Source organism: Agelaius phoeniceus, chromosome W (genome assembly GCF_051311805.1).
Source record: "Agelaius phoeniceus isolate bAgePho1 chromosome W, bAgePho1.hap1, whole genome shotgun sequence".
Lineage (NCBI taxonomy): Eukaryota > Metazoa > Chordata > Aves > Passeriformes > Icteridae > Agelaius > Agelaius phoeniceus.
In genome coordinates this window covers 12,009,603-12,027,656 of record NC_135301.1, presented here as the reverse complement: position 1 = coordinate 12,027,656, position 18,054 = coordinate 12,009,603, and the positions used below count along the sequence as shown (strand labels likewise).

Sequence of the window (18,054 nt, the reverse complement as noted above, 5' to 3'; positions counted from 1 at the left end):
AATGTTTCTGACTGCCATTCTGAAGTTGACCAGCTCTCTAGATATTTTATCTAGATGTTACCTTTCTGGTAACCAGAAACATACCAATCTGCCTGCCTCAGATTAAGTTCTGGGTTCATTTATGCAATTAATATGATGAAATAATGTGCCTAAAACTTGTGAGCTTTTATTTAAATACTAAAGCTTAATTAATTCCATCCAAAAACTTTGGGAGTACCTGCTTGGAATTTGAGGGACTACAAGATGGATTGGACTAAACTTGAACTCCTTGTACTTCTGAAAGCTGACAAGTGTTATAGTTGAGAGGGTCAAGATTAAACAGTTCAGGTAGTGTATTTTCCATGATTTACTACTTTTGTAGAAGATAGATGCTTTTTTAAAAATGGAATTTGCTGATGTTTCAGCAATATCCTTTTGTGTTCTATCTTTGAAGGTTTTACCTGAACTTACTTCATATGAAGAAATAAACTAATTGTGTAGAGTGTAAATCTTGACCAGGGAATACATCTTTTAAAGCAAACTTTGTTTTTGATCAAGATTACAAAATTTGCATATTGTGCTTTCTGATCAATCTGTTGGTGTACTTTCTAATGGAAAAGCAAGTTACCCAACATACGTATTTTTCATTTCCTTCTTTATTCTAGTCTGAGTGAATTCTTCCTACTTCCTCCAGTGTTATCCTGTACCACACCAGATCAAACTAAGATAAGATGATAAAAAGGATATTTGTTACATTAGTGAACTAAGATGTAACAATTGTAAGAATTCTCAAGAATGTGTTTTTATCTTAATATGATTTAACAAAATTTGTTTTGTGAAGGCCTAAGAAAGAATATCAGTTAATATGGGATAATATCCCAACGATACACTAAAAATGACTGGGCTTATTGTCTTAGAATTATGGAATACCCTGAGTTGAAAGGGACCCACAAAGTTCATCAAAGTCCAACCCCCAGCTCTGCACAGCACCATCCCAAGAATCACACCATGTACCTGGGAGTATTGTTCAAATGCTTCTTGAACTCAGTCAGGCTTGGGGCTGTGACCAATTCCCTGGGGACCCTGTTCCAGTGCTCAACCACCCTCTGGGTGAAGAACCTTTTCTTAATATCTAACCTAAACCTCCCCTGACACAGCTTCATGATGTTCCCTTGGGTCCTGTCACCGGTCACACAGAGGAGAGAGCAATGTATGCTCCTCCTCCTCACAAGGAAGTTGTAGACTGTGATGAGATCCCTCTCAGTCTTCTTCAGGCTGAACAGACCAAGTGATTTCAGCTGCTCCTTATATGGCTTCCCCTCAAGGCCCTTCACCATCCTCTTGGCCCTCTGTTGGACACTGATGTTTTTAAACAAGTTTTATCTGGAGGATAAAAGATAAACTATACATTATTTACTCGACAAAAGTGTCCTGTAAATATGCTATTTACAATAACAGTGTAATTTTGTTTAGCAAGATTTGTAAAGAAAATCAGCCTTGTTAATTTGGGCTTTTGGCTTCTGTAAGTTTCCATTAAAAAGAAGGAGGGGCTATATTATGAGTTTTTAAGTGACAAGGCAAATTAGTAAATTTGTAAATGTTGTAAAAATTAGTCAATTTTAAAGTAGGCAAATTAGTAAATTTCTATACTTGTCTTTTGGGTAACTTTTCCAGGAAATCTAACTTTTTTTTTTTTTAATTAAGAAATAATAGCTGAAAATATATGCATACATTTATTTAATATGGCTAATTGTTGTTTTTTTTTCCTTTTATCTTGCAGCAACACACCTCTTACTTTTTCCTCCAAAGTATGTTATATTAAGTTTCGTGAAGCATCAAGTGTTGGTGTGGCCCAGCATCTAACTAACACGGTTTTTATTGACAGAGCTTTGATAGTTGTGCCCTGTGCAGAAGGTTGGTATTTTAGACATTCTTCTGTAATGTTGGTTTTTGTCCTGTCTGCTAATTATTTTAAGCTTTCTATCTAAAGAGGCAGTGCTGTTATTTGATTTTATTTCTGTAAAAAAAAAGCCTTGAAACAAAATTGAAAATCAAATGAAGAAACCAAATTATCTAGATTAAACTGAAATCCAGCATTAGAAAAAATAGTTGATTTAAATTAGGATAGTTCAATTTTCCACAGTTATTAAATATTTTGTGGGAAAATAAGGTAAACTAATACTCTTCATTATAGTTTGTATTGGCAAGCTTATTCCCACACAAAGTTCTCTCTGAAGTCAATGGAGCACTGCAAAGATAAAGCAGTTTCCTGGCACTGTGATAACACTGCAGTTTGGATCTTAATGTGTTGCCCTTGGTGTAGTGTTTTGGTTTTGGGGTTTTTTTTAATAGTAATTATTTTTCAATTTTTTAGGCCAAATTCCAATTTTGTCTTGTAGACGTTATATATGCATTTGACTATTTTAGATTAATCTAATCTTATGTATTTTACATTTGTGATGGTAATTGCTGTTTGAATATAAATATTTACTTTCTAATTTAATAAAAAAAGTTTCAATTTTTCTTTCTTGTTCCTGTGGAAAAATATTACTTTGTGTGCAATAAAAAGGCTTTCTTATGCATACTGGTACTCTTCTTTTAGATATCTTTAAAAATGCAATCAACTGTACAGAATGCTTCTAGTGTAAAATATTTTTCTATTTCAGTAAAATAAAGTGAATGCTAAATTTACAAGTGTTTCTTTAACTAGCTTTGAGGTCCTGCTTTTACATGTGTTGAATACAAGGTAGTTCTTATTGTTAGTATACTATCCCAGATTTAAATGCAGTTCTATGAAGCATGGCTCTACTTACTGTAGGCAGATCACCAGAGTTAGGCAGAGCCCCATTGACTTCATTGTGATAATTGTGGGAATTGAGCATTTGCCCATTTGGATCTGGATTGCCTCTTTGGAGTGGAGTATTCCAGTTGATGGAGTAAAGATAACTTCACATGATAGCTGTTTTGCCATGAACAAAAATATTTAGAAAGACTGATCCATAAACTGCAGCAAGTTCAGAAATATCTGCTATTAACAGGACTTTTATAACTTCAATAGTCAGGTTTTGGTTCAAAAAATACTGTTGACTTTTTGGAGTTTAACAGTGGTCCCAGAGTGCCATATTTTGGCATGTTTGCCACATCATGATCTAGATAGTATGAGATTAGTGCTGCTGCAGTGGTGGTCTGGGGTTTTCCTAGCAAACTCTGACAAGTCTTAAAAATTTCATAGACTCTTAGATGACCTACAGTACACTGTCTATTCTTGTAGCCTTGTTAACATGGACATATTGACAAGTCTTTGTGAAGCCTAGATTTTTAGTTGCTTTTATGGTTTGTTTGGGGGACTTTTGGGTTTTATTTTTGGAACTTGTTCTTAAACCACAAAGAGGATATTGCTGTATCCACTTGAAGCTTTGTAAAGGCTTTGGGTAGGCAAAATGTATCAGAACAGCATCCTTATTGAAAAATTGCCCTTAAGTAATTGACTGCAAATTCTTCAGAATCTTAACACTGGTTCAGTACTGCCAGAGAGGAAAGATTGCTACCTAATGAATGAACAGCACTTCCTGGTATTTTTCTTGAGATCACTGCATGATGTGATATGACAACAGGCAGGTAGAGCTACATTTTCCTGTGTCTCTTTATGGCAGACAATGAGGGGAAGGAGAATAAAATCAAAGTTCTGAGAAATCTTGTTCCAACCCTGTTTGTAGCTGACTTATAAGGTATTTCTCAGAAAATGTGTTACAGAAAAACTGTCACTGTTCCAGACCATTCTGGACCCCACAGAGATTTATATATAATTAGGTGAACATGTGATTGGGTTGTGAGGTCAATTTCTATTTTCAAGTCAGAATGCTGTTTTTATGTAACTTTCTAACAGAATAACTAATTTTAATTTGCAAAGATGTGAATTCATATAGGTTTAACTTTCTGAGACCATAGTGCAACATTTTTTATTCACTATGTATAATTGTTAACGGGATCAGTGGAGTGTACAATGGGCTTTAAAAATAACAATGGCTATATTCTACTAAAAGGTTAAATTATATCAGTAGCCAACAGTGCCAGCAATAAAATGTTTCATGTGCTGAATTAAACATATAGAAGGGGTAATATGAAACTCTGAAAACTTGGTTTTAGAAAACAGAATAAAATCTGAAATTTGTAGTGTATTTAGACAGTGGTAAATTAAGAGTATGAGGAAGGAACCACTACACAATGAAAACAGTGTTCATTTTGTGACATTTAATAAGCAATTTAACAAAAATATAATTGTAAATTAATTAACATTATCAAGTTGTCAAAATATAACTTTGTTTTGTGTGTATCATTAGGTTTTTCTTTAAACATTACAGTTTGAGAACACAAAAGTTGAAAGATAAACAAAGATACCACCCTAATAATTCTAAATTTTATGTCCACATTGTCTAGTAGATGGATTTTGACTATTAATTTGGTTTTGTATGTTTTCTCTGTGTGATATTTGTGCATTATTAGATGACTAGACTGGCCAAGGCAGACCTGTTACACTTGCCTGAGTTAGGCATTGTTTGCCATGCCACTAAACCTGCCGCCAAGTGAAATCTTCATGGGGGAAATGAGATTGAAGTCTGGCCTGCTGAAGATGGACGCCCTGTCTCTGTTTTCATTTTATTTTGCTTTCCTTCCTTTGTTTCTTTTATTTTCCTTTTTAATTTTTTTCCTTTTTGTTTTGTTCTGTTAAATCCTTTACCCTTGTACTTGTGAACTGGTAATTCAGCTCTGAAAAAAATTATGCTTTGTAAAGGGTTCATAGTGTTTCATTTTGAAGTTGACCTGAAGCTACTTGTGGATGGTATACAGAGAATTTAGAATATGTTTAAGTTTTATGCTGTGAGCTATGGATAAGTTTTGTTTGGAATACATTTAAGCATCTAAATTCAACAGATGAACACATTGTGTCAGACTGGAATAGTGAAAACTATATCAGTTTTAAGATGCATTCTTTCATATGTTATGCTTTGTGAGCTTATCTTGAAAGAAAAGTTAAAACTTTCTGGAGAAATTAACTATACAAAGTAAAATCATTCTTTTTCTCTGCTATTTTTCCTTTTCTCAGCAGAGTACTTTTAGGCTGCATGATCTGTTTAAAAGAAGGGTTTCTATTTATATCTAATAAGAAGAGTTAAAAATAATTATTTCTGATATTGAGCTTTCATGAGTATTGAATGTCATGAAATATTTGTTTGCTTCTGATGAAACCTTGCTCCAGTGAGGTCAGTGGCAGTAAGATTTCATTTTGTTTTTGTAATTTTTAGAAAAAACTGTTTACCCCTCATAAGTACAAATGCAGCCTGAGATTTTTTTTTTTTTAATGTGTTGTGAGGCACGTTGTCTTTCAACACTCTTATTCATGGGAAGATTGAAAAGTTTTGTGTGCGTGTATGTGTGTATTGCACTTTTGCATGCTCCAGTGGTCATTATTTCAAGAAGAGGTTAAAACCAAATTATCATCTCACAATCTCAGAAGCCCTGGCAGTTCATGCTGGAGTGATTGAGCAAGTTCTTATCCCTAAATGATGTTTGTTGTTGTGAAACAGAAGCCCTAAAACAGAAGTGCTGGACCAGGTAATGTGTCTAGTCCTCAAGCATTACTCTTCCCAGCCAGCTGCATTGGGACCAATTGGCTTGATTCTCATAATGCACCAAGCTGAGAACTGTAGCTGGGAAGAGCTTGGTGATCTCTGTTGGATTTAGCTGTGCCAGTTGAGGTAATTACAAGTAGTTGTAATCTCTTTAATCTCTGCTGCTAAATCCAATGAGAATGAACTGAATCACACAGAAATTATTTTATTTGTAAGTGTGCATTTTCCATTGATTTAAAATAGTAAAAAAAAAAACCAATTCCTTTAAAATTCTTTCAAGTAAATGTAAAAAAGAAGTATTTAAAAAAGAAATGTACTTTAGTTATTTTTAAAGCTGTTTTGGGGTGATGGGAGGATTAACCACGTAGTTTCAGTATAAAGAGTAAGAAATTAATTTCTGAGCACATGGACAGTGATAAAAATACTGTGATTAGTACCTGCTTAACACAGGTAATTCTGTTTAGCATTTAACAAAATGGATTTTGGTACAGACTAGATTGACTAGGGCTTTTAAGCACTTAGGAAAACTACATTTCTGAAGAAGCATAAGGTATCTCTAGGTAATACAGAGCTAATTCTACATTTGCTTTCAGATTCCTTTGCAAAGTGATAAATAAATAATCATAGAATCTAATTTACTAAACACTCATGCATTCAAATAAATATTTCTAAGGATGCGGTATAGATGTGGCAAATTTATTTTGCTTGTTTCCCTTATTAGAAAATAAAGATATTTGCCTCATTTCCATTCAGCTTTTAAATACCATGAGTTTAAAAACCAAAACAGTTATTCTTAAATGAAAGTGTCCTAATTTGTTATGTCATTACTGACATATTTTGTTGTAGTTTTGTGGGCTTGTATCCCTTTTTAAAGTAAATTAATGGAGGCTGTAACTTCTGAGGTTATTTGGCCTTACATATTAATTTGTTTTTCAAAACTGTCTAAAAACCAGGGAAATAAATTTCCAAGATATTTCAGGGTTTTGGGGTTTTTTTTTTGCCCTCAACAGTTTATTTTCTATAGAATTGTTTAAAAGTTTAACCTGATCTTAAAAACTTAAAACCTAGAAAGGGGTATCTTTTCAAAAAGACAGTATCTGAAAATACAAACAAATTTTCAGGGTTCTGTCTGTAGAGGTAGACCTTTCTTCATTCTTGGATAAAATAAATAAACATATCTTTGTGGCATGGACCTCATCAACTAGATTTTGTATTTAACATTAAACATTATGTTGTTGAGGGACCAAAGTATTCTGGAAAAAATGCTGCTAACTTTACAGTTTATATAATGTATGTAATTCATTTTTTAAAACTATAATAGTTTATTTAACTGAAATTGTTAAATTGATTCCTTAAGCAATGTTTGAGCAAATGAATAATGAATAATTGCAATTATTTCAATAAAGTGAACCATATGCTTAAAGTTTAGAATTGTATTTAAGTACATTTCTGAACTTGACTTCCTGTCAGTTTAGTTATATGCATATGCATAACTCATTTCCTATCTAAAAGGGCTAAATGTCTTAAGCATCTCTTAAGTTTATCTGGTTAAGTGTGTATTGAATTGGCTGTATGTAAGTGCATACTTAAATTAGGCATATGCTTATGTATATTATTGACCAAGGATCTAAATTACAATGCAGATGTACCACTTTAGGAGCCATTAAATTTACTTGAGCCATGTCTGTTGATCCTGTAGAAACCTCTATGAGTATCCAGTTAATTGCACAATGCTGGCTCAGCAATCATTTGAAAATGCTTAAGTATTTTGTTTTTCAGAAGAACTGGTATATAATTGTATGCCTAATTTGCACACACAGTTGTTGGAACTGTATATTTGGAAGCCTGTGTAGTTAGCTACATAGTAGGCAGGATGTGAGGCAAGGTACCTGATTCTCATGAGCAGTCTGGCAAATCAAGTACACCTCTCATTGCATGCCTGAGTTCAAAATGAGACCTGTTAAGAGTGCTCAGCATTGTGATGATGACTCAGATTTATGCATGTTTTTATAAAAGCCCTGAAGACATAATAGCACAGTTAATTATTTGTTAATAATTTTCCTATTTTTCTCCTTTAGATAGCAAAATAAAGTGGTTTGTTACATGTTAAGGAGCAAGATGCCTCAAAATTTAAATAGCTCTAAATAGAAGGTGTGAGAAAAAAGAAGAGTACTGTTATTTTATCTTTTCTAATCCACTCATGCTATATATAAATTAATTTTCATTTATATTTGTTTTGTCCTTTGTATCTCCAACTCTAACCAAGTCCTTGCTGCAGATCTGTAGAACAGGTTTGCAACTTTTGTCTTTTTATTTTTTTTAAGTAGTATGATTCCTGTGGGGTTTATTTTCACAAATATAGCTAAAATTGCACAGTGTTTTGAAAATAATATAATAATTTGGGTTTTGAGAACAATATTTATAATAATTTTAAGATTATGAAGTTAAGGGTTTTATAGTTAAAACACATAAAGTGTGAACCAAAGCAGTAAAAGTCACTGGCACAGTATTTGTATATACCTTGACTTTTAAAACAATTTTTAAATAAAAGCATTTACATTATTAAAGTGCATGGGGTAATATCAAAGGGCCCAGATGGGTAGCATATATACAGTTACTCCAGTAATTTTGAATAAATCATAGATAACTAATGTAATTAGCACTTCTTTTCTTTATTTTTTCAGTTCAGTGTTTAATATTTGTACCAGTTTAAATGCCTTTGCATTTCAAATTTAAAACATACGTTTAATTGCATTTGTAATTAACTATTGCATCTTTTGATTTTTGAAGATTTTTATTATTTATTTAGCAGTCTAATTGTAACTAACTTTCAATGAAACCTGTGTTTAGTTCAGATTAGATATTGCTTAAACTTTTTGCGTGACAGGGAAAATATAATATGGTTGAAATAGTAGGAAATATAGGGAAATATAGCTTGCTTAGCTGATAAGTTATGATTCTCTTTAATTTCAGTAAATTTATAGCTAATTTATCAAAAATTTAGATAAACTGAGGTGACCTAGAATGTAAGACAGTGCAAATATGAATTTTTCAGCCCTCCCTCCACTTCCAACTTCATTTGTAGTATGTCTTGTGTGGAGTCACAGTAGGGCTTTTTTTATTTTTATTTATTTTTACATCAAAAGTAGGTAACTCCAGAGGGTGAAAAAGCTCATGAATTTCAGTTAACACATACTTTGTTTCTTTCTTTTTTTAACTGATTTGGTTATTTGCCATTTCTGGGGATTAAACTTAAAAAAAATGTTCTTCTTTTCTGTATCTGATGTTCTGTGTGCTATTAGTGATGCAGCCAACACGAACGGTTGTCATGTGTAAAACAGCTTTCGATCACCGTGAAAACACCGCCCCGGGAAAGCGTCCATGCTTGATATCGTTTGGTTCATGAACATTAAGTTTCCAGTACAGGTGACCCATAGCTCCAAGTGTTAAATAATTGTGTACATTATTCAGTTTTTAAAATAATAATCCATTAATGACATTGCTAGTCTTTGAAGTTCTGCTCACTTTTGTTTTTCCTAGTAGACGCAGGGTAAAAGGAAATACTTAAGTCCATATCTCTTTCTTTGTAAGGATCTGGTAAATAGATTCATTCTTATTTATTACTTTTTTAAATACAAGGGTAATTGTAAAATCATAGAAAGAGTAACATCTGTGTAGTGTTCCAACTCTGTGTAATGCCTTTCTTTGCTTCTTCAGGTAAAATCCCAGATGAAGCCAAAGCCCTTTCTCTATTGGCACCTGCTCCTACTATGACAAGTCTGATGCCCGGTGCAGGGTTGCTTCCTATACCTACACCAACCCCTTTAACTACAGTAAGTAAAATTCAGTCTCTGATTTCTGGTTTTCCTTTATACTCAGTAGCCTCTCTGTGTTCAGAGAACAAGAACTATCTGATCTGTGGATGTTGTCTTCTCATATGCTAAATCGGTGAGGATTTAGCTGTGGTGCCGAGAGGGTAGATCACAAGATGTCCATGCACTACCTTTCCTTGGTGTTTCTTTCAGGTTCTCGGATTACAAAATAGTGGCTAAATACTGGATTTGGTTGTGTTCATTTTAGTTGTTGTTCCTTCACTATACCCATTAATTTGATGCAGTAGCAATGCTATCTACCTCCTAATAAATTACTAAAAGATCATAGTTTAATTGAAAGAGTTCTTCATAATATTAAAATGCTGCAATAGGATGTTTTTGCAATAGGATACTTTGACCCTGGTGGAAGCTGAGGTGAGCCTGACTGAAAATGAGTGGAAGAAACATTCCATTGTGACTGGCCCAGAGGCCCCGTGCATTTTGGGCATAGACTTCCTCCAAAGTGGGTATTTCAAAGACCCAGAGGGACTCAGGTGGGCATTTGGGATAGCTGCTGTGGAGACAGAGGGCGTTAAGCCATTGAACACCTTGCCTGGACTATCAGAGAACCCATCTGCAGTAGGTCTTCTGAAGGGGGAAGAGCGACGAGTACCAATTGCCACCTCGACAGTGCACCGCCAGCAGTACCGGACAACTCAAGATGCTGTGATTCCCATCCACAAGATGATCCGTGAGCTGGAGAGCCAAGGGGTAGTCAGCAAGGCCTACTCACCCTTCAACAGTCCCATTTGTCCTGTACACAAATTTGGAGAATGGAGATTTACTGTGGACTATCGTGCCTTGAATGAAGTGACTTCACCATTGAGCGCTGCTGTGCCGGACATGTTGGAGCTCCAGTACAAGCTGGAGTCCAAGGCAGTGAAGTGGTATGCCGCTATTGACATTGCCAGTGTGTTTTTCTCCATTCCTCTGGCAGCAGAGTGCAGGCCTCAGTTTGCTTTCACCTGGAGGGGCATGCAGTACACCTGGAACCGACTGCCCCCGGGGTGGAAGCACAGCCCCACCATCTGCCATGGACTGATCCCAGACTGCACTAGAAAAGGGTGAGGCTCCAGAACATCTGCAGTACATTGATGACATCATTGTGTGGGGGAACATGGCAGCAGAGGTGTTTGAGAAAGGAGAGAAGATCATCCGGATTCTCCTGAAAGCCAGTTTCGCCATCAAGAAGAGCAAAGTCAAGGGACCTGCCCGAGAGATCCAGTTCCTGGGAGTAAAGTGGCAAGATGGATGGTATCAGATTCCCACCAATGTCATCAATTAGATCACAGCAATGTCTCCACTGCCCAACATGAAGGAAATACAAGCTTTTTAGGTGCCATAGGCTTTTGGAAAATGTATATTCCTGAGTACAGCCAGACTGTGAGCCCTCTCTACCTGCAAAAAGAACAATATCCACTGGGGCCCTGAATGGCAACAAGCCTTCGCCCAGATCAAGTAAGAAATTGCTTGTGCGGTAGCCCTTGGCCCGGTCAGAGCAGGACCAGAAGTGAAGAACGTGCTCTACTCCACAGCCAGGAGCTATGGTTTGTCCTGGAGCCTTTGGCAGAAGGTGCCTAGTGAGACTTGGAGTTGACCACTGGGATTCTGGAGCCGAAGTTACAGAGGGGCCAAAGCCAACTATGTTCCAACAGAGAAGGAAATTTTGGCCACCTATGAAAGAGTCCAAGCTGCCTCAGAGGTGATTGGCACAGAAACACAACTCCTCCTGGCACCCCGACTACTGGTGCTGGGGTGGATGTTCAAAGCAAAGGTTCCCTCTACCCACCACTCCACCAATGCCACATGGAGCAAGTGGATTGCTCTCATCACACAGTGCACCCATATTGGAAAACTGAAGCGCCCTGGAATCTTGAAAATAATTACAAATTGGCTGGAAGGTGAAAACTTTGGTCTCTCTGACAAAGAGGAGAAAAAACAAGTGACACATGTTGAGGAAGCTCCACCATACAACCAACTGCCAGCAGAAGAAACATGCTGCGCTCTTTTCACTGACAGTTCCTGTCATGTTGTAGGGATGAAACAAAGGTGGAAAGCAGCCGTATGGAGCCCCACACGACAGGTTGCAGAAGTTACTGAAGGAGAAGGTGGATTAAGCCAACTTGCTGGACTCAAAGCCGTTCAGCTGTCCTTCAGGTGAGCTTTTGGGATTGCTGTAGAGACAGAAGACATTAGACAATTGAACACCTTGTCTGGTCTCTCAGAGGACCCTTCTGTGGTAAGACTCCTGAGCATTGGGGCAACGTAGCAGAGGAATTTTTTGAGAAAGGGGAGAAAATAATTCAAATCTTCCTGAAGTCCAGTTTTGCCATAAAGCACAGTAAGGTCAAGGGACCTGCCCAGGAAATTAGGTTCCTGGGGGTAAAATGGGAAGACAGGCGCAGACAGATTCCAACAGAGGTGATCAATAAGATAGCTGTGATGTCTCCACTGACCAGCAAGAAGCAAACACAGGCTTTCCCTAGGCATCATGGGTTTTTGGAGGATGCATGTCCCAGAGTTCAACAAGATTTTAAGCTCTCTCTACCTTGTGACATGAAAGAAAAATTATTTCAAGTGGGACCCTGAACAACAGTAAATCTTTGAACAAATTGAATAGGAGATTCCTCATGCAGTGGTCTTTGGGCCAATCAGGACAGGACAGGATGTGAAAAATGAGCTCTACACCGCAGTCAGGGAGAATGGTCCTTCCTGAAGACTCTGGCAGAATGTACCTGGAGAGACTTGAGGATGATCTGTCAGGTTCTGGAGTCGGGGATTCAAAGGATCTGAGCCCAGCTACACCCCAATTGAAAAAGAGCTTCTTGTAGCCTATGAAGGAGTTCAAGCTGCCTCAGAAGTGACTGGCACCAAAGCACAGCTTCTTCTGACACCCCAGCTACCAGTGCTAGGATGTTTAAAGGGAAAATCCCTGCAAAACATCATGCCACTTATATGACGTGGAGTAAGTGGATTGCTCTCATCCCACAGCAAGCTCGTATAGGAAATCTGAATCGCTTTGGGATCTTGGAAGTCATCATGAACTGTCCTACATGTGAGAATTTTGGATTATCATCTGAAGAGGAAGAAAAGCAGGTGACATGTGCAGAGGAGGCTCCATCATATAACCAGCTACTGGAGAGTGAGAGGTGATACTCTCTTTTCACTGATGGATCTTGCCATATCTTGCCATAGGGACCAGTAGGAAATGGAAAGCAGCTGTATGGAGCCCTACACAGTGAGTTGCGGAAGCTACCGAGGTGGATGGAGTCATATTGCAGAGCTGAAAGCTGTCCAGTTGGCTTTGGACATTGCTGAATGAGAGAAGCGTCCAACACTCTACCTCTGCATTGATTCGTAGATGGTAGCAAATACTTTATGGGGGTGGCTGGAAAGATGGAAAAAGGCCAACTGACAGCACAGAGGGAAACCCCTTTGTCTGCCAAAGTGTGGCAAGACGTTGCTACCCAGGTGACCATGAAAGTCTGTCATGTGGATGCACATGTACCTAAGAGTCAGGCTCATGAGGAGCACTGCAACAATGAACAGGTGGATCAGGCTGCCAAAATCAAGGTGTCACGGGTAGATCTGGACCGGCAACATAAGGGTGAGTTATTTCTAGCTCAGTGGATCCATGATGCCTAATGTCATCAGAGAAGAGATGCAACGTACAGGTGGGCTTGTGACTGAGGGGTAGACTTAAACACAGATACTATATCCCAGGTTATCCATGACTGTGAAACATGTGCTGTGATCAAGCAGGCCAAGCTGGTAAAGCTCCTGTGGTATTTGGGGCGGTGGTCTAAATATAAGTATGGGTAGGCCTGGCAGATCAATTACATCACACTGCTGCAAACCCGCCAATGTCAGAACCCAAGAAATTCCTCTGGCTGCCCTGGAGGGCTTGAGCCCCTGCCTGGTGGGCTCAGAGACCTTGGCACAGAGCCCAAGACCCCCGTGCCTTTGATTTAGCCCTTGGAAAAAACAATTACCAACCTTTATATGAAGAATTACAGGTCAAGAGAGTTTAAGTCGAATAATAGTTGGTCACAGGGTGAAAAATAGATTTTTGGGTTTTTTAGAATGGAGGTTCAGGAGGCAAGATGGAGGAATCTGGGTGTGTCCAGTCTTTCTCCTTCTTCTTCTTCTTGTCCTCCATGTTCTGGGTGATGCTGGCACTTTTAGATTGGCTTAGAGTAGAAGCTCACTGTCTAACATAGATGATAGGTATTGGGAAGTTATTGTAAATAATGTACACGTTGTTTTTAGTATAAAAAGACAATACCGCCTCTGAGGCGGACAGTGTGCTTCAACCCGACCTGCCAGACAGACCTGAGGCGGGTCGGAGAAAGAATGTTATAGATAAGAAATAATAAGCAACCTTGAGAATGAGAACAGAAAAATCCTGACTCCTTCTTCGACGGCCAGGCTGAGAAAAAGAAGCTTGTACATATCTCAGAGTCACTCTGACCAGCAGAGATTCTGAGACGCCAAGGCAAGAGTTACATGCTTACAGTGGTAGAAGCAACCACTGGATGGCTGGAGACAACCCCATGTCTCATGCCACTGCCCAGAACATTTTTTTGGGCTTTGAAAAGCAAGTCCTGTGGTGACATGGCACCCCTGAAAGAATTGAGGAAGACAATGTGACTCATTTCACAAATAGCCTTATAAACATTTGGGCTAGACAACACAATATTGAGTGGGTGTATTATATACCCTGTCATGCACCAGCCACTGGGAATGTCAACTGGTATAATGGACTGATAAAAACAACATTGAAGGCACTGGGTTGTTGGACCCTCAAGCAGTGGGATCTGCACTTAGCAAAGGCTACATGGCTAGTCAACACCAGATGTTCCACTTACTGAGACGGCTCTGCACAATCAGGATCCCTGCATACAGCAGATGGAGATAAAGTCCTTGTGGTGCATATGAGAGGTATGCAAGGAAAGACAGTTTGGATTAATCCTGCCTTGAGGAAAAGCAAACCCATCCATGGGATTATTTTTGCTCAATGACCTGGTTACACTTGGTGGGCAATGCAGAGGGATGGGGAAACACATTGTATACTTCAGGGGGTTTTGACTTTGGGTGAGAACAGCCTGTAATGTTGAATTGCATATGTAACACTGGTTGCTGAATGTCACTGTCACTGCATGTTGTAACTACCATGGACAATGAGAATGGACTGCTCCGGTTATATCAGTCATGGACCAAATGAATTCAATCCATATCCTGGAGCATAGTCAGTGGCTACTGAAATAATAATTGTATTTGTAAATATTTATATGTATATATATGTACAGGTGAAAGATATTCATTTGGGCAGGAGTAGATGATATGGAATAAGGGTTGGATAATGTCCTGGGTAACCCAAAATGTTATTGTATTACACAGCTATCTGTGTCCAAAATTGTTACTGTCTCTTTAAGACCTGGCAGCTGAAAAATTGATTGGTAGGGCAGGAGCTAGGGGGTGCTCCAGGATTTTTAGAAGTCAGAGCACTCAGGCAGAGCTCTCACTTGTCTCTTGCCTCTCTTGCCTCTTGGCTTTTGCCATAGAGCTGAGGCAGCATGGGTGGAGGCTCCCCTTTGGGTTTCTTTTGGTCTTTTTCCTTTGAGGGGGGTGCTTCGGGTGGTTTTTTTTTGAAAGGCTGTGTTTTGCAGTCTTGGACTGCCTCAAGGTAAATTCTGCGAGTGCCTGACTACAGCTGCAGCATCACACTGAAAAGAACATAACAGTCCTGCTCCATATGGTCACCCCAGCCCACCAGCAGCGCCCGGTCAAAATGGGAAGGCACGGAGTCTGAGTTACCCCAGCCGACTGCTTACCATCTTCTGCCAAGAAGGCAGCAAAGTCCCTCCACAAGTTCTAGACATTGACCGAACTCCAGCCACTGGAGTGTGCCATCTGCTTTTTGCCAATGGAGCTGCCACTACTGGTGGAGACATAGAGGGGATGAGCTACTGCCATCTTTGTCTCTCCACATGCGGTCATTTGCAGAGGGCATCATCTTGGGAGGGGGGTGGGGGTAGTGTTATTCCTCCATTTTGAGTTTCTCTTTGTTCTTTTGGCAGTCTGTGAGATTTCAGTAAGTTTGTAACTAGTGACTATTACTGTTATTTTCTGCCTGTTGCTATTTTGGGGTTTTTTAGTAAATGTTATTTTTTCACTTGTATCTACACATATTCTTTTCTTATTGGTGGAAAGGGATTGGCTAAAATACTTAAGAGGAGGTAACTCATTTTGAAGTGTCCACCTTTTGGATTGTCCTAAATCAAGACATTGTACTTAAATGATTCCTCATCTATCTCCATGACCAGAAACATTATTCCCACTCTCATATTCTTAGCTGATACTGATCAGCATCCTAAAAGAAATTCATTCCTTCCTTCCTTCCTTCCTTCCTTCCTTCCTTCCTTCCTTCCTTCCTTCCTTCCTTCCTTCCTTCCTTCCTTCCTTCCTTCCTTCCTTCCTTCCTTCCTTCCTTCCTTCCTTCCTTCCTTCCTTCCTTCCTTCCTTCCTTCCTTCCTTCCTTCCTTCCTTCCTTCCTTCCTTCCTTCCTTCCTTCCTTCCTTCCTTCCTTCCTTCCTTCCTTCCTTCCTTCCTTCCTTCCTTCCTTCCTTCCTTCCTTCCTTCCTTCCTTCCTTCCTTCCTTCCTTCCTTCCTTCCTTCCTTCCTTCCTTCCTTCCTTCCTTCCTTCCTTCCTTCCTTCCTTCCTTCCTTCCTTCCTTCCTTCCTTCCTTCCTTCCTTCCTTCCTTCCTTCCTTCCTTCCTTCCTTCCTTCCTTCCTTCCTTCCTTCCTTCCTTCCTTCCTTCCTTCCTTCCTTCCTTCCTTCCTTCCTTCCTTCCTTCCTTCCTTCCTTCCTTCCTTCCTTCCTTCCTTCCTTCCTTCCTTCCTTCCTTCCTTCCTTCCTTCCTTCCTTCCTTCCTTCCTTCCTTCCTTCCTTCCTTCCTTCCTTCCTTCCTTCCTTCCTTCCTTCCTTCCTTCCTTCCTTCCTTCCTTCCTTCCCTCCCTCCCTCCCTCCCTCCCTCCCTCCCTCCCTCCAACAGAGGTCACTATCCATTTTAAAGGTTGTGGTCCAAGAGCTGTTTTCAAGTGTGCAACTTACATAATGAAACAGTGTATCCAATGTCACCAGTTAGAGGTTTAGGCTACTTCTGTTTATGGTTCATAACTGTCATTGTATGAGAGACATTGAAAAGAATTTTTAGTTCACAGGAATGCTGGTGCTTTTTTGTCTTAAAATATGTGAAGTAATAGTTTAGGTATTTCATTAAAAACTGTGCTTACTCAAGTTTCCACTGCATAATTGTTGGCAATGATCCCTAAATAATCATGGAATAATTTAGGTTAGAAAAGACCTCTAAGATCATCAAGTTCAACTATAATCTTAACACTGCCAAGTCCACCACTAAACCATCTTCCCAAGTGCCATGTTTACACATCTTTTAAATAGCTCCACAGATGGTGGCTCAACTGCTTCCCTGGGCAGCCTGTTCCATTGCTTGACAAGCATTTGGTGAAGAAATGTTTTGTAATATCCAATCTAAACATCCCCTGGTAGAACTTGAGGCTATTTCCTCTCATCCTATCACTTGTTACTTGAGAGAAGTGACTGACACCCACTTCACTACAACCTCCCTTCAAGTAGTTGTAGAGAGTGATAAGGGCTCCCCTGAGTCTCCTTTCTCCAGGCTAAATAAACCCAGTTCCCTCAGCGGCTCCTCATAAAGACTTGTGCTCCAGCCCCTTCACCAGGTCTGTTGCTCGTCTTTGGATGTACTCCAGCATCTTGTCATGAGCGTCCCGAACCTGAACGTAGTATTAGAGGTGTGGCCTCACCAGTGCCGAGTACAGGGGAAGAATCACTTCCTAGTCCTGCTGGTCACACTATTGCTGATACAAGCCAGGATGCCAGTGGCTTTCTTGGCCACCTGGGTATGGGCTGGCTCATGTTCAGCCAGCTGCTGACCAACATCCCCAGATCCTTTTTTGCCAGGCAGCTTTCCAGCCATGCTTCCTCAAGGTAGTAGTGTTTCATGGGGTTGTTGTGACCCAAGTGCAGTACTCAGCACTTCACCTTGATGAATCTCATACAGTTGGCTTTGGGCCATCAATCCGGCCTATCCATATCCCTCTGTAGTACATTCCTACCCTCCAGCAGATCAACACTCCCACCCAGCTTGGTGTCGTCAAATTTGCTAAGGATGCACTTGATCCCCTCATCCAGAGCATTGATGAAGATTGATATGTTAAACAGGACTGGTGTAATAATGGTGTTTAGAGACATTTGTTTCTAAACTAACCATCTGTAGTGGTTTTGCAAAACCATGACACCATCTAAGGTAAATTCACTTTGTTTTTAATATACATATTTAAAAATTATCTGTGAATTTTAGAATATCAAAGAGGAAGTCAAGCTGTATAACTTTAATGGGTTGACCTTGGCCGGGCACCAGGTGCCCACTGATTTGCTCTACTCTACCACTCCCCTTCCCACCTGGACAGGGGAGAAAAAATAAGAACTCGTAGGTTGAGCTAAGGCAGTTTACTAAAGCAGAAGTGA

The 18,054-nt window shown here is 39.2% G+C and overlaps 1 protein-coding gene across 3 annotated transcripts in view; it reads left to right on the top strand.

Moving 5' to 3' along the window:
• The window catches only part of LOC143691892 (uncharacterized), a 72,142-nt gene that overhangs the window by 8,162 nt on the left and 45,926 nt on the right, over window positions 1–18,054 (top strand). For all 3 annotated transcript variants that reach the window (XM_077193206.1, XM_077193205.1, XM_077193204.1), the window contains exons 2-3: window positions 1,760–1,893; window positions 9,327–9,442. In XM_077193206.1, coding sequence (XP_077049321.1) covers window positions 1,760–1,893; window positions 9,327–9,442 — 250 coding nt within the window. The remainder of the gene's footprint in view (window positions 1–1,759; window positions 1,894–9,326; window positions 9,443–18,054) is intronic.